The sequence below is a fragment of the Marmota flaviventris genome, chromosome 2 (assembly GCF_047511675.1).
Source record: "Marmota flaviventris isolate mMarFla1 chromosome 2, mMarFla1.hap1, whole genome shotgun sequence".
NCBI classification, from domain to species: domain Eukaryota; kingdom Metazoa; phylum Chordata; class Mammalia; order Rodentia; family Sciuridae; genus Marmota; species Marmota flaviventris.
Window position 1 is genome coordinate 117504554 of NC_092499.1, and position 14606 is coordinate 117519159.

Below are 14606 nucleotides of genomic sequence, written 5' to 3' on the forward strand. Positions count from 1 at the left end.
CTTCCCCTCTCCTGACCGCCCAGGTGAGGCCCCTATCTCTACACAGATCCGCATTCTGGATTCCCAGAATGCGAGGTCCTGGAAGATAGCGCCCAGGTCTACATACCTACGGGTCCTCACATAGAGCCCCTTTTAAATTTTGTCCTCCTAGTCTTGGAGCGCGGTGCCCTCTACAGGAACGCAATCCTGCACTCCTACAACCCCTCCCAACGTTGAGATCCAGGGTGTTCCAATTTGGGACAACACGGAAAATTTTTAACATGACAGTCAAAAATCCAGGTCACCAAGAATGCAAGGCCCAACATTTAATTTTTTACTAGTGGATGGACCTTTATTTATATGTGGTGCTGAGAATTGTACCCAGTGCCTCACACATGCTAGGAAAGTGCTCTACCACTGAGCCACAACCCCAGCATTATTTTTATAAGGAATCTGAGTTGGGAAGCAGTTATCAAGAGGTCAGTGATTGGTGTAACTGACAATAAACTGGGCTGAGCCGTGCAATTACGAATGGACCCAGAAGTTTTTAATATTGCTTGCCTGCAGGCCCCTTTCCCCACCAGGTTATTTGGTCCTTGAGTTTCAGGAGAGGGACAGACTCAATCCCATTCTTACTCTACCCACCCACCCACCTTGATCCTGCTGTTATCATGAAGAGAGCCATCAACATACAGAGACCCAAAGGGGGAAACTGTCTACAAACTTTCTGCACCTCAGGGCAGAATCGGAGAGCAGGGACTCAACCTCAGTTCCCTTAATAGCCTTCTACTGGGGCTGGGGTTATGGCTCAGTGGTAGAGTGCTTGCCTAGCGTGTGAGGTACTAGGTTCGATTCTCAGCACCACATATAAATAAATTCATAAAATTCCACTAATAAGAAAATAGCTTTCTACTACAGGCAGCCTAAAGTGGAAGACCAACTAGTGCAAGGGCTACTTCACTCTAGGATTACACACCAGTGTAGTCTCAGGAGAAACTTCGTGCCTGCCTTCTCCCATCTTTGGCCCAAAAAAGGCATTACCCAGGGGTGGGAAGTTTTAGACAAAACCAGCCCAGTATGCTGGGAGTAATCTGCAACTCAAGGTAGTAAGCTACTGCCTTCCTAGCTGCCTCTGCACCCTGCAGATGGGCAAGTGATCTAAAACTCCCACCACAGGGCACAGGGCTGTTGCCATTTCCACCTGCTCAGGGGGCAGGGTTCAGCCTCCCCCCAGCCCCCACCAAGCAGAAGAAAGAAACAGGTGCTTCAGCTGTTGTTTATTGACATACAGGTAGGCTCTATAGCAACAGGCCTGGAGGTGGCTGCAGTGTGGGGAAAATGGAAGGCAGGGGGTGGAGTGTTTTTCTGCAGCATGAACGTCAGTCCAGTGGAGTGCAGGAGAACAACACAGTACACAACAAGGTGGAGTGAGGGAGGCTGAGGCAGTTGGGGAAGCAAATAAGCGTCAGGGTCCATTTGCATACACTGGAATCACTGCCCTACACCCTAAGCTCCTACCCCAGCTGGCTGTCTCCTGACCCCAGGCCAGGGCTAGGAGTTCTCTGGGCATCCACTTTCTACAGGAACTAACTAGAGGAGAAGGAGTTGTCACCTTCTTTCCATAGCTCTGGAAGCCTCCAGTCTTACGTTCCTCTTTTGCCCCTTTTTGGGTGGGACCACATGATGCAGCCAGGCTCTGGCTATCCCACTCGAGCAGGGTCTAAAAACAGACTTAATCTTCCCTGGTGTCCCAGCCCACCAGTGCCACACTACAGCCTAGAGTGAGCACTAGAAGCATTGCTGGCCTAATGGATGGGTTGGGGAAGGGGATAGGGCAGGGGTAGAAGGGGATCCAGGGATCATCATGGCACAGGTACTACACGCATGGTGTTGGTGAAGCCAGAGCCAGGGCGCCATCCAGTCAGCACAATGACCACATCTCCCTTCTTGAAGAAGCCTCGAGCCTTGCCTGAAGAAAAAAGATTGGTGAATAAAAACCAAGCCAAGCAGGTATGAACCTGAGGCAAATGCCCACATCAAGAAGCCCTGCTTGGTGGCACACGCCTGTAATCCTAACAACTCAGGAAGCTGAGGCAGGAGGATCATGGTTTCAAAGCCAGCCTCAGCAACTTAGAAAGGCTCTGGGTCTCTAAATAAAATATATAAAGGGACCAGGGAAGTGGCTCAGTGGTTAAGCACCTCTGGGTTCAATCTCTGGTATTACAAAAAAAAAAAAAAAAGCAATCAGCAGCCACTAGTCAAAACTGGCTAACAATTACTCCCTCACACCACAAGGTGGTGCCAACCACACAGGGAAAGGGGAAGAGAGTAAAGTCTGGTCAGGTGGCAGAGCTGGCAGGAACCTTTGGACATCATTCAGTTTATACTCTAGAAGGTCAGAGCTAGCTGCTTCATCTCATCCCATGACCTCCTAGCTTTTGGGTACAAAGACCAAATCAGCACATAAATCTTTGTGTGCGCCACTCCACCATACAGTAGCCCTAGTCAATTTTATATAAAGAAAACCTCAGTAATAAATAAGCAGATGCCAAGTAATGGACAATTAATTTCACCTGGTGCCCCAGAGTGAGAGACTAAAGAAAAGGAGTAAGATGCTTAGCCCCACCACTCAAAGACCCCTCTTCCCTTACATTCTCTCTTTATAGAATGGGAGAGGATTCTGAAAAAACATTTCCATTGAGTATGAAGAGCAGTCAGCTGGGCCTCTTGTCCCAGAATGGATGGAGTTTGCATGCCTCCGTTTGTATTCCCCAAACCTACAGCATCTCAGAAAAACCAGAGCTCAATCACTCCTTCCCTTCTAAGCTCCAGCCCTTGCTCCCAGCTACGCACCAACATTCATGGCCAAGTTCACTCGGAGGTCCACATCCTCAGCCCAGGCATCCTGGACTGGATCCTTACACACCACAGGGAAGATGCCACGGTACAGGTGGGCCTGGCGAGCTGTCTGGGGATTCCGTGTCACGGCAATGATGGGAGCACGTGGGCGGTATCTGGCTACCTGGTGAGCAGACCTGAGATGCAATGGGAACAGGAAGAGACCATTAAACAGTGTCCCAGAAGCCTCCCAGGAAGCACAACATGGCCTTCGGCAGTAGCTCACTCTAATCCAACTCACTTCACCAGCCTGAAAGAGCTATTCCCGGGCCTCCCTTGGAATGTAGGGAACTGCCTCCCAAGGCTGGGGAGCTCCTAATTTTGTACCTTCCCCTCCAAAAGGCTATGTTGCCATTTGCCCTCCATTCCATCCCCTCCCATTGGCTGATCATCCCCACATGGCCCACTGGTTGCAAGAACCTCTAAATTCTTCCATTTGGCCAGAAAGGCAGCCCTGGCCCAACCTCATCAGCACCCATTGCTCTTGCTGCCAGCCAACAGCTACAAGCCAAGCACCATGTGAAAAGCACCTGATTCTTGAAAGGGGCAAAGAACTGCAGCACAGGGCTGGGATCGTGGCTCAGCTTGCCTATCACGTGTGAGGCCCTGGGTTTGATACTCAGCACCAATAAAAATATATAAATAAAAGATATCGTGTCCAACAAATATTAAAAAAAAAAAAAAAAAAAAACCCACAGCACAGTGACCAGCCCTCAGGGACTCAACAACATGACACTTCTCAACTGTTATATCCCCTTCCCTACCCCACATGGTTCCCAGGTCCCCCAAGTAGTCTCAGCAACTGAACTTTAGAGCCTCAAGATCAAACCTGAGTAACAAAAGAAATCTTAGAAGTTCTATGATATAATATAGAACCCAGGTGAGCAGGTAGAACTCTGGGTGCTACACAAAAGGCAAAAACAGAATGGTGGTGTGGAAGCATGTCCAGGAACTCTGAAATCCCTCTGCCAACTGCTTCCTTGAACACTGACACTATACATTTAGAGATGCAGATGTGTTTCAGAAATTGGGGAGCGCCTTGCAGAAAGAACTGGGCCCTAGAAGGCAAGCTCTGAGGATACACAACAGGTGTCAGGGAAATTTAAGATGATCACAGCAGAACACTGCTTCAAGTTTGGCCTCCATACACATCCTTCAGGGAGAAATAGCTCTTGAAGTCCAGTCCAGCTGAGTGAAATCCCAGAAGACTAGAGCTAAAAATAGCCAAATAGCAAGGGTTGGCCCTTTCCACAAAGGTCAATCCTAATGGTTGTTTAGGCAAGAGCGTGGAGCCTCTGCTGAGGGAATCCACACAGACCCTGTAACCTGGTGCTTTGGGAAGCCCACTTGCCACTCCTCAGTGCATGGGCACTGCCTGTCTCTCCTCTTTACCCTGACCTCCCCCATCCTGCTGTCGAGGTCAAGGGGGACACTCACCAGACTAGAAGATTGAGAGACAGTAAGACAATGTCCCAGGCTAGGAAGGAACCTCAAATCCAAGACCAACCACAGGCCTGAATACCTTAGCTCCAAAGAATACCAGCAAAATGGCATAGCAACCTTTCCTAGACTGGACAGACTCATCTTTGGGGTGCAAACAGGAACCAGTGTACCAAATAGGGGCATAGTGAACAGCATTAATTTTCCAAATGATTTTTTAAAAAGTACACAGTAACTACTACAAACAAAACTGGTTGTCTTATGCTATTATTTTTTAATTTTTTAGTTATATTAGACACAATATCTTTATATGTGGTGGTGAGGATAGAACCCAGGGCCCCGCACATGGTAGGCGAGCACTCTACCACTGAGCCACAACCCCAGCCCCTATCTTATGCTATTTTAAAGACCAATTTTTGTAGGGAGAATACTGGAGATTGAACCCAGGGGCCCTTTACCACTGAACTACACCCACACTTTTTTTTTTTTTAAATTCTAAAACAGGATCTTGCTAAGTTCTTTATGGCTTCACTAAATTGCTGAGATTATTGGTGTACACCATTTAAAAGCTAGAAGACCAGCTTTTAAATATCAAATAACCATTTGCAGTTGGTACTTAGAGCCTATCATTATGCAATTTTTAATAGTTCACTGTGAATCATTTGCTTTGAATCCAAATGATTTAACATATTTGTTGAATGCTGCCTATACTATAGTCCTCCAGGCGCGAGGAAGGAACTCTGCCCATGCTGGGATCCTGGACTGAGGGAGCTGGGAAGGTGGCAGCTAGACAGTCCTTACCTTGACTCAGCATCATCTGAACACTGTTCAATGCACGACTCCCAGGACCCCCAAGGAGAGGTGCCACAGACCAGGGTATCCTCAGGGAGCCACTGCCACCTCCTACCTGCCAGACTTGGTGAGCACGATAATGGCCCCACTGCAGCACTTGAAGGATGCCTCCACAGCACCCACGGCGGCGGCTTCTGTGGGGTCGCTGGTAATGGGCGCCAGGCGGCGGAGCTCCTCAAATAATTGCAAGTGGTAGATGGCAGCCTCTGCCTCACGGGCAATCTAGGGGAGCAATATCCGTCCAGAGGGACAAGAGGGGGACAGAGCTTTGTCACAAAGGGAAAGGACGGAGAAAAAGTTACAGACAGCTGGCAAGGAACATATCCCTGGGCACAAAGGCCAAGAGGAGCATAGTCACTGGAGGTTTGGAGATGAGCAAAACTCCACAGGAAGCAGTCCTTCACCAGGTGCCTGTGACTTCTACCATGCCTATTGAGACAAAGGACCCTTTGATCCTGCCCTGTCATGACCTCCCTGGCTGCCTTCCTGCAGATGAGAAGAGGCTGTGTGCCAAGGCCAAGTGCAGGGCTGGCTGGAGCAAGCAAGAAGTTGGTTATCCTACAGTGGTACCTGCCCTTGGGGCCCTACCTGCCAGACTCCGTCAGAACTATCAAAGCTGCTGCTAAACACTTATAAGAAGCCTCCACGCTGCCCATAGCCATGGCCTCCATAGGGTCTGTGGAGAGACAGGAGGCTCGTGCAAGTTCTTCAAACAGCTTGCTGTGGTACATGGCAGCCTCAGCCTCCCGAGCTATCTGTAAGGTTTAGGAGAAGGAAGGGCAAGGAAAAGGGATAAAGAAGGAAAAAAAAAAAAAAACAAACCAAACAAAACAAGAGACAACACATGGAAAGATAGAACGGGGAATTAATAAGAGAGGAAGGTAAGATAACCTTAGGTTAAATCGTCGTTCAGGCAGACACAGAGGCAGAACGGTGGAAGTCCACCTGCTTTAGGAGGTATGGAGAATTTTGTGCTTCAACTTATGTTTCTTCCCCTCTGATATAGGGGAAACTGGGACTTCCATCCTAGAAGGATTTTTTTTTTTGTTGTTAGAGCCATAGTAATATGGTGGGTAGGCTCTAGCAGCTGGGCATAAAGACATGCCTAGACTGAACCCACACTACTCCCTGGCAGAGGACTTGACCACGCTGCCTCATGACACAGCTTATAGCAAGAAACAGGGCCTCCTTCCTCACATGGCTGTCTGGATGAGGCAGGGTTGCCTCATGGATAAAGTGTATTTTCCAAGGCCTGCCATGGAAACAGACTGAACAACGCTGCAAAGCTGGGGTCAACATAAAGCCAGAGCTACACAGCTGAATTCTCAAATTAGGAGAAGGGAAACTGGCTAACTTGCGAGGGGCACTTTGCACAGCCATGTGAAGATATGGAGGCCTGTGGGAGCATGCAGACATGTTTAACAAGACATCTGATTAAAATGGTCATAAGAAAGCCAGTAAGTTATTTATAGACTGCCTGCTCAGATAAGACTAAGAAAGAAAATTTAAGCTTTAGAGGATTATAATGCCATTATCAGTACCTTAGTGAACGGTAGATAAGACTAATACCATCTTATTAATTCAGCAGTATAAGCAGATGCGTGCCAGGGTATACCAGGTTAAAAGTGTTCTTTTTATAAGAATGGAGTGCATGCAGCCCAAAGGATAGCGGACATGAACAGGAAACAGGACCATACCTGGTACTGCCTAGCTCTTAATATGGGTCATGAATTGCATCAGTTAGACATAGGAGAAAGCCATGAATTGTTAAGGGAGGCTGTGGCGGCCAGTGTTAACTGATGATAGAAAGGAGAGGCCTGTACCACCTGGAGGAGCAGCTACTACCTGGCCCAGACCTCATAACTTATCTTCTGAGCAGTGCCATGCAATCCAAGCCTTGCAGCTCTAAGATGCCTGTCCATTCACAGAAAGACCAGGGTATGGAAGAAATGACATGGAATTCAGAACCCAGAGCTGAATCTTAGTCTCTGACCTCACTACAGTCCCCAAATAAAGACCTCTCCTTATCTGCTGTTAGAGTACAATGCTGCAGGAGACAAGAATGGTTTTGAAGTCAGCAGACCTGTTCTCAAACCCAGGCTTTATATTCATGTAACCTGCAACTACAAACTGAAGTAATGGGAGATATGAAGATTATGTGGACACAGGATTTGACATGATATTTACTAATAATGGCAGGGAGTATTTAATGTTAAGGTTATAATTAAATATTTCAGCTAATCCATTTTAGGACAAGGTCTTGAGATATTAAGTGACTTGTCCAAAGACATAACAGTACTCACAATCTGTTTTCAAAGTTCAGTAAATCAAGTCAAGGTCAGAGGCCAGAAAGTCACATAACTAAGCAAGACATAGAGGGGGGACATGTAGAGATGCAGAAAGGTGGCTACTTCAGAGGTGATAGGCTGAGGTGCACTTTCACCTGGGACAGACTTAGGAGCACCCTTCCATAGGGCAGCTTTGAGAATATGCCAAGAGTATCTGACCACTGGAACAGCAATCATATCACACAAATGGGGTGATGTATGGATGGCCCAGGGCCAGGCTACAGAAACATCCCTGGGAAAAGGGATGAGGTTTCTACCCATTTCAACATGGGGAAATTCACCAGGATGCCTTAAGGACTAGAATCTTGGGTAGGAACTCAGTTCACTACCAGAAGGCTACTTAAGCTCAGTAACAGGATATATATAAAGTAAAAGAGATACTTAGTACAGAGTTGGTTTGTTTTTTCAGTTATTTGAGGACCTGAAGAAAAGGGGGATAACACAAAGGGCTAAAGGGCAAGGTTCCTTTGCTGGCTAGAAAGGGAACAGATACAGGGAAATTTCACTGAGGTGTATGTTATAGAGACTGACCTAGAACTACCAGGAAAAAGTTAATTCATAACACTTATATTATCAGGCACAAGCAGCCGTAAAAACTAATCCCCAAGTTAATTCTTTGGAAGGTTCCAGGGAGGGATCAAGCAGGACAAAGGAACTGGAACTCTTATCTCTGAAAAGCAAGAGCAGCAGAAGGACACAACCAAGCTGGAAATCTCTAAGAACTCCTTCTCAGGGAGAAAGAACACCCATATCTCCCCAAAGGTTCTCAGTCCAAAGCCCGCAAGGCGCAGTGCCCTTCCACTAGTCACTTGATGTCACTTTTTGGTCTGGCACATCAAAGTAGATCCTATGCTGAAGGCACCATGCAAGGCCAGCTCAGGCAGCTCATGTGGGCAACACACACCAGTTCAGGCCCACAGGTGGGGAATCAAATCAGAAGGCAAACAGTAAGCACAGCTGGGAGCATGGCCTTTTTCAGAATAGGGCAGGAGGCACTCAGGCCCTCTGGACTGTCCAGAGTTTAAAAGTACTAAATCAGTACCCCAGGACTTAAATCAAGGAAAGGAGCCACAGAAACACTGTGATGTCTGATGGAGGATGCCTCCGGAAATAGGAGAGGGTGTGTGAAGGGAAGACAAAACAAACAAACAAACAAACAAACCAGGAGGCACCCTGCACCCCCACCCCCTCACTCTTGTTGCAGTGACTTGGAGGACCATGAAAGACTCTGGTTAAGAGGATGCAGAAGCCTAAAAAGCTCTGTGCTAGAGCTTGCCTCCATACCAGCTGGAAGCCTAGGGTACAGGGTGGGCCCTAATTACTCACCAGGTGCTGCATGCGAACAGCCTCCAGAGGGTAGTCCCCTTTGGCTGTTTCTCCAGACAGCATGATGCAGTCAGCTCCATCAAGGACTGCATTGGCCACATCACTGCCCTCAGCCCGGGTGGGGCGGGGCTTCTTGATCATGCTCTCCAGCATCTGGAAAAGGACAAAGCATTGATAAGACTTGGCCTGTGCTCTCTTCAGAGACAAATGACTGTAAGCTGATCCTTGGGACACAGTGTGTAGGTTCATAGAGCACAACTTGTGTAAGTGCACCAGGGGGTGGGGATATGAGTGTGTATGTTAAGTGCCATAGGGTCCATAGGAAGAGACCAGCTAGGCTCTACAGCTTTCCCATGCAAGCATGTGAAAATGAACAGGAGAATACAGGAGGGGGGACGTGCCTGTGTAGCACAGATGACAGGCTTCCCAGCTCGGTTGCACCGCCCAATCATCATCTTCTGAGCAAGGAAGACCTTCTCTGCAGGAATCTCAATGCCTAGATCACCACGGGCCACCATGATCCCATCGCTGGCCTCCAGGATCTCATCAAATCTGATGAGAAAATGGGGAAGAGATAAAGAGAGCAAGGGCCACAAGTACAACTACTGACCAGAAGATGTCAGAGATTCCCTGACATAGATATCCATATATAATGTGTGGAAGAGATAAAACTTTCCAGCAATCTCAGCCACACAGGATGGGCCAACAATTCTGCTAGGCTTCTTCAACTCCAATATGGATACTTCACTGAGGGCAAACAAGGGGAAGTGACAAGGTCTCTTCGGAAGTCCCATGGGCTCCTTTTCCCTCTCTGTCTGCCTCCTATAAGGAGCCCCTTTGATTATCTCTCTACAATCTCCACTGTCCAATCACCACTTCCAAGGAAGAAAGTAAACCCAAGGCCTGCTGATTGCTTCTGATACAAAAATGCACAACCTCATTTAGCCAAGAACATTTGAAGGCTGAACATTTTATGTTGGTTCCTTCCCATGTGGTTTTGCCTGATGTGGTTTGAGCCAAAGTCAATTAGCACCCATGGCTTAACAGAATGGCAAAGAGGTTGCTCTTCTCACCCTCCCAAGACACTCCTAACCACATGAATAAGTCTGGGTTTTTAGCAGTGTCACTAAAAACTGATCATACTCACTTGACTCTACTTTGTGAGCACTGGGAAAATGGTTAAGCTCAGGTGGAGCAACCTGAACCTGGAGAGGACCCATGTTTCCCTAATGGGAGCTGAACAAACCATACCAGAATTAGACTGATCACCAGGCCAGCTGTTTTCTAGGTGAAGTCCAAAAGGCCCTAAGCTTCCACATGTCAAAAAGGAGCCCCTTTCTAAGTACCTGCTATTTCCTATTCTATCAAACACTGATAGTGCTCCTGCTCAGGAGTAGAGCATGATGGCCCTGGACCTGGTGACCTAGTCCACAGTCCACTCCACTGCTTGTCCCCAGGCCCATGGAACAATGCTAAGCCTCCAGCATCTCATTCACCTGAAAAACCATGAGAAACTTAAAAACACCAATTATTCTGCTCTCCCAAGATACTCTGATTCAATGAGTCTAGATCAATCTTGGGAGGCCGCATTCTGATAGGCAAGTGTAGTCACAGGATAAATATTGCCCTTCAGAATGCTGAAATGGAACTGAAGTGGGGAAGATTGGGGACTTACCTTCGAACTCCTTCGTGATTCTCAATTTTGCTGATAATCTTGATGTTCTTTCCTTTCTCTCCCAGGATCTTCCTAACTTCATGGACATCAGATGCTTTGCGGATGAAAGATGCAAACACCATGTCTACATCCTGCTCAACCCCAAACTTCAGATCCTGGATGTCCTTTTCTGACACTGCAGGCAGGTCCACAGCAGCCCCAGGAAGGTTCACACCCTTCTTGCTGCCCAAGGCGCCACCATTTTCCACCTCTGTCACCAGAAAGTCAGCACCTATGCAAAACAGAGTAGGGAGGGGAGGCAGAGCAATGAGGGAACACCTCAACTGGAAGATAAGTAGCAGACAGCAAGCCCTTTCTCTCCATTCAGAGGCACACAGTGGGCACTAGAACCATAACCAGAATTCAAATCCCAAGTCCACTAACTGTGTGACCTTGAGCCAGTCTATATGCCTTAGTTTCCTCACCTCTAAGTAAGAATAATAATACCTACTCATAAAATTGTTTTAAAACTCAAATACATCACCAAATATAATGTTTACTTAAGGAGCTGGGATTGTAGCTCAGTGGTAGAGCATTTGCCTTGCAAGTGTGAGGCCCTGTATTCGATACCCAGCACCACATAAAAATAGATAAATAAAAATATTGGGTCCATCTACAACTAAAAAAAAAAAAAAAGTTTACTTAAATTTTAGCTATCATTCCCAGGCACACACAGTCCTGTTTACATCATATTGATGGATGGAATATAGAAGGAAGCAAACAAGCAGATAGTCAAGAAGTATAAAGGATGAATAAAAAGGAAATCTTCACATATGTTGCAGGAGTGCAATTAGGCTGGACTGATGGTTTTTGAGGATAAATGGGTTATGAAAGGCATTTCTAAGAATGTATTGATTCAGTCTTGCTTCCCGGCTTCCTTATATCAAGAAACTTTAGAAATGGGATGTTTTTAGAACCTGACCCCCACACATACCTTTTTCCTTCACCAGCAGAGAAATAAGTCCATCATCCACATAAATCTTGCTACCCACTTCCACCACTTTGCAAATGTTCTTGTAGTCCAGCCATAGGATGTTCTCATCACACTTCTCCATGTAGGAGTTATCCAGAGTGATCTTAAGAGTGGCTCCCTTCTTCAGCTCCACCTCTGCGGTGCCGCTCTATGTACATGTACAAGAGGGAATGTAAGAATCCAGATTGCAGAAGCTAGCAACCCACCATCTGACAGGAACGGAAAAGTTCTTTCCCCCAGGGAACAATGTTCAAATCCCAGATGAAAGTAATAAGAAAACTTTTATCTTCTTGAATAAATGCTCTTATTCCCTAACTTCATAGATTTCAAGGGAATAATCCAGAGAAAGAATGATGTCATACTACTCAATGATGGGGGGAAGAAAGATATGAAAAAATTGCTCCTCAAAGTGAGAGACACTTGGGAGTGGCTTTTAGAGTAAAAACCAGCTCCTCTGTAGTACCATTTTCAAGCAAACTAGATCAAAAAAATTTTTTTAAAACAATGATGAAAATAAAACCTTCATTTGTACACCAAAACAAGGCATCCAGGCAAGACACAGACTATCAAAGAGGCATTTTGGGGGCTACCTTCTTTCTCCCCAAGTTACTTACGCCCTTGATGAGCCCAGTTCGGATCTCAGGTCCTTTAGTGTCCAGAGCCACAGCAACTGGCCGATAGAGAATGGGGTCAGAAGCGAAGCTTTCTGTGGCTGCACGGACATTCTTGATGGTCTCTGCATGGTACTGAGAGAAAGGGGGAAGGTAAGTGTCCTCTCACACCTGGATCCAACTCATTCCTTGCCCCAGAGCTGAAGCTGATCACTTAGAAAAGCCTGTGGAAGTTTCAGACCTCTACCACCATCCTCTATTCTCACTGTCCATATACTGGGCATCCTCTATACACTCCCTTTAATGTCCTCAGCCTTAAACCAGTTTTGGGAATGTTCAGAATACTACAACCAAAAACCACTAAAGAGGCCAGGTACACTGGCACATGCCTGTAACCCCAGCGGCTTGGGAGGTGGAGGAAGGAGGATTAAGAGTTCAAAGCCAGCCTTAGCAATTCAGCATGGTGCTAAGCAACTCAATGAGACTCTGACTCTAATAAAATAGAAAATAGGGTTGGAGATGTGGCTTAGTGGTCAAGTGAAACTGAGTTCAATCCCTGGTACCCCAAAACAAAAACAAACAAAAACCCACTAAAGCCAAGGGTTTGAACAGATCTCATCTGTGTCTCTTCAACTGTTCTCTTGTCCCTAGGACTCACTGAGAACCCTAAGCAAATAAAGCAGAAAACTGGAGAAAAAGACCCATGATTTGTGTTTGGACAAGGTTTCCCTAGCTGTTAGGATCAGGTTCTGTGCTTTTTCTCTATCGATCCCAACTACAATTCAAACTGAAAGTTGTTGACTTAAGCTCAAAGTGGTCCAAGCTAAATAATTCATTACTAAGGTCATATGGACCTGGTTACATAATCACATTCTAGAGTTCTAATTAGAGAGGAATAGGAAAAGGTGGTCAGATGCTTTTTTCTGAAGAAATTCCCCTTCACTTGCAATAAATCCTGGTTTGAATCTTCCCTTAAAGCTCTTTCCCTTTGCCACTACTGTTAAATTAAAAAAAAGACTTGGTCAAGATAAGACATCAAAAGAGCTCTTAGATACTATAATCCTTGTGACACATTACTGATAACAGGGGTACTTAATTGAGCACTTTATGGGCCTTGTCCTTTAAACACCTTTGTCCATGAGGGCAGCAACTGCAAGCAGGCTTGCTTACTATTTGCAGGTGGTTGGTGCAGAGCTGGAGCCATAACCTAATCTCTAAGGACTGTGCTGCCTAAAGGCTGTGTCTGAACTTCTCAGATTGGAACTCACACTTTAAATGACCCACTGGTTTGTTTTGTAGAAGTTCTCAAAGTTACTGAGCCTCATCCCCAGCCCTTTTTCTTATTATTTTTAGACAGGATCTCATTAACTTGCTTAGGGCCTCACTAAATTGCTGAGGCTATCCTTGAATTTGCAATCTCCTGCCTCAGACTCCGAGGCTGCTGAGATGCCAGGTGCCATGCACCCTGGTGTCAAATGCCTTTTCCTCAGAGTTGATTTGATATGAGTTAAAGAACACATGAAGTACTCAGAATGGAGTCAAGCATATGGTCATTATTTAATAAATGTTACTTATTATCATCATAATCTTATAGTGACCACTTTTACTTAATCCCAATGTAGAACTCTATGCTCCTAAAATAAAACGTTCTTGATCATGGGTCATAAAATTCCTTTAACACACTATGGGATTTGAATTGCTAAATTTTAGTAATGCTTTCTGCCCATCTTTCTAAGTAAGATTGATTGGTCTAGAGTACTAACCGTTAGTACTAACCTGGTTAGTCTGGTTTTGATACTTTCCCTGTCTGTCCCTGTCAGTGTATTGGTTTTAAAAGAACAGGGGGGAGATTTCTGTGCTACTATAATCTCTGGAACAGTGTAATGGAGGATTAAACTGTCCCTTGAAGGATACAAAATTTAGCTATTAAAGTCATTTTGCTTTGAGCTGAGGATGGAACTTACTGGTAGAGCACTTGCCTAGCATGTACAAAGCATTAGGTTTGCTCTTCATCATTTGTCTCTTAACATTTTTAAGGAAGCTAGATGTCATACTCACTTTTCCAACTTTTTAAAGTGATTGGGCTTATTCATATTCTCTACCTTTTGAATAAATATATTTTCTTGGAAAATAGTCAATTTCACCTGTATTTATAGAAATTAAGTCTTTCTTGACCTTAAAAATCTCTTCTAATGTATATGAACTACTTCCTCTTTTTGTGCTGGGGATTGACATAGGGTCTCACATATGCCAGGTAAGCACTCTGCCACTGAGCCACATTCCCAGCCCAGCATCTTCATATTTTTGATCAGACTTTCCAGAAGTTTCTGTTTACCTATTTCCCCACCCAGCATCAACTTTTAATCTGAAAAATTTCTTTTGTATTAAGCTATGCCTTTATATAAGATCAATTCCTTCTTGTTGCCCTTTTAGGTTATTTTTCAAGTGTTTTGAGATGGAATAGT

At 45.6% G+C, this 14606-nt stretch overlaps 1 protein-coding gene across 3 annotated transcripts in view; it reads right to left on the reverse strand.

Moving 5' to 3' along the window:
• Positions 1 to 1241: 1241 nt before the first annotated feature.
• The window catches only part of Pkm (pyruvate kinase M1/2), a 28666-nt gene continuing 15301 nt past the window's right edge, over positions 1242 to 14606 (reverse strand). For 2 of the 3 annotated variants that reach the window (XM_027923858.2, XM_071608440.1), the window contains exons 4-11: positions 12145 to 12276; positions 11492 to 11678; positions 10519 to 10789; positions 9245 to 9395; positions 8844 to 8996; positions 5225 to 5391; positions 2833 to 3014; positions 1242 to 1948 (exon numbers count right to left, since the gene is read on the reverse strand). In XM_027923858.2, the coding sequence (XP_027779659.1) occupies positions 1842 to 1948; positions 2833 to 3014; positions 5225 to 5391; positions 8844 to 8996; positions 9245 to 9395; positions 10519 to 10789; positions 11492 to 11678; positions 12145 to 12276 (1350 nt within the window). In that variant the 3' untranslated portion in view covers positions 1242 to 1841. Of the gene's footprint in view, positions 1949 to 2832; positions 3015 to 5224; positions 5392 to 5757; positions 5925 to 8843; positions 8997 to 9244; positions 9396 to 10518; positions 10790 to 11491; positions 11679 to 12144; positions 12277 to 14606 lie in introns of all 3 variants that reach the window. The other variant, XM_027923851.2, reaches the window with a different exon arrangement.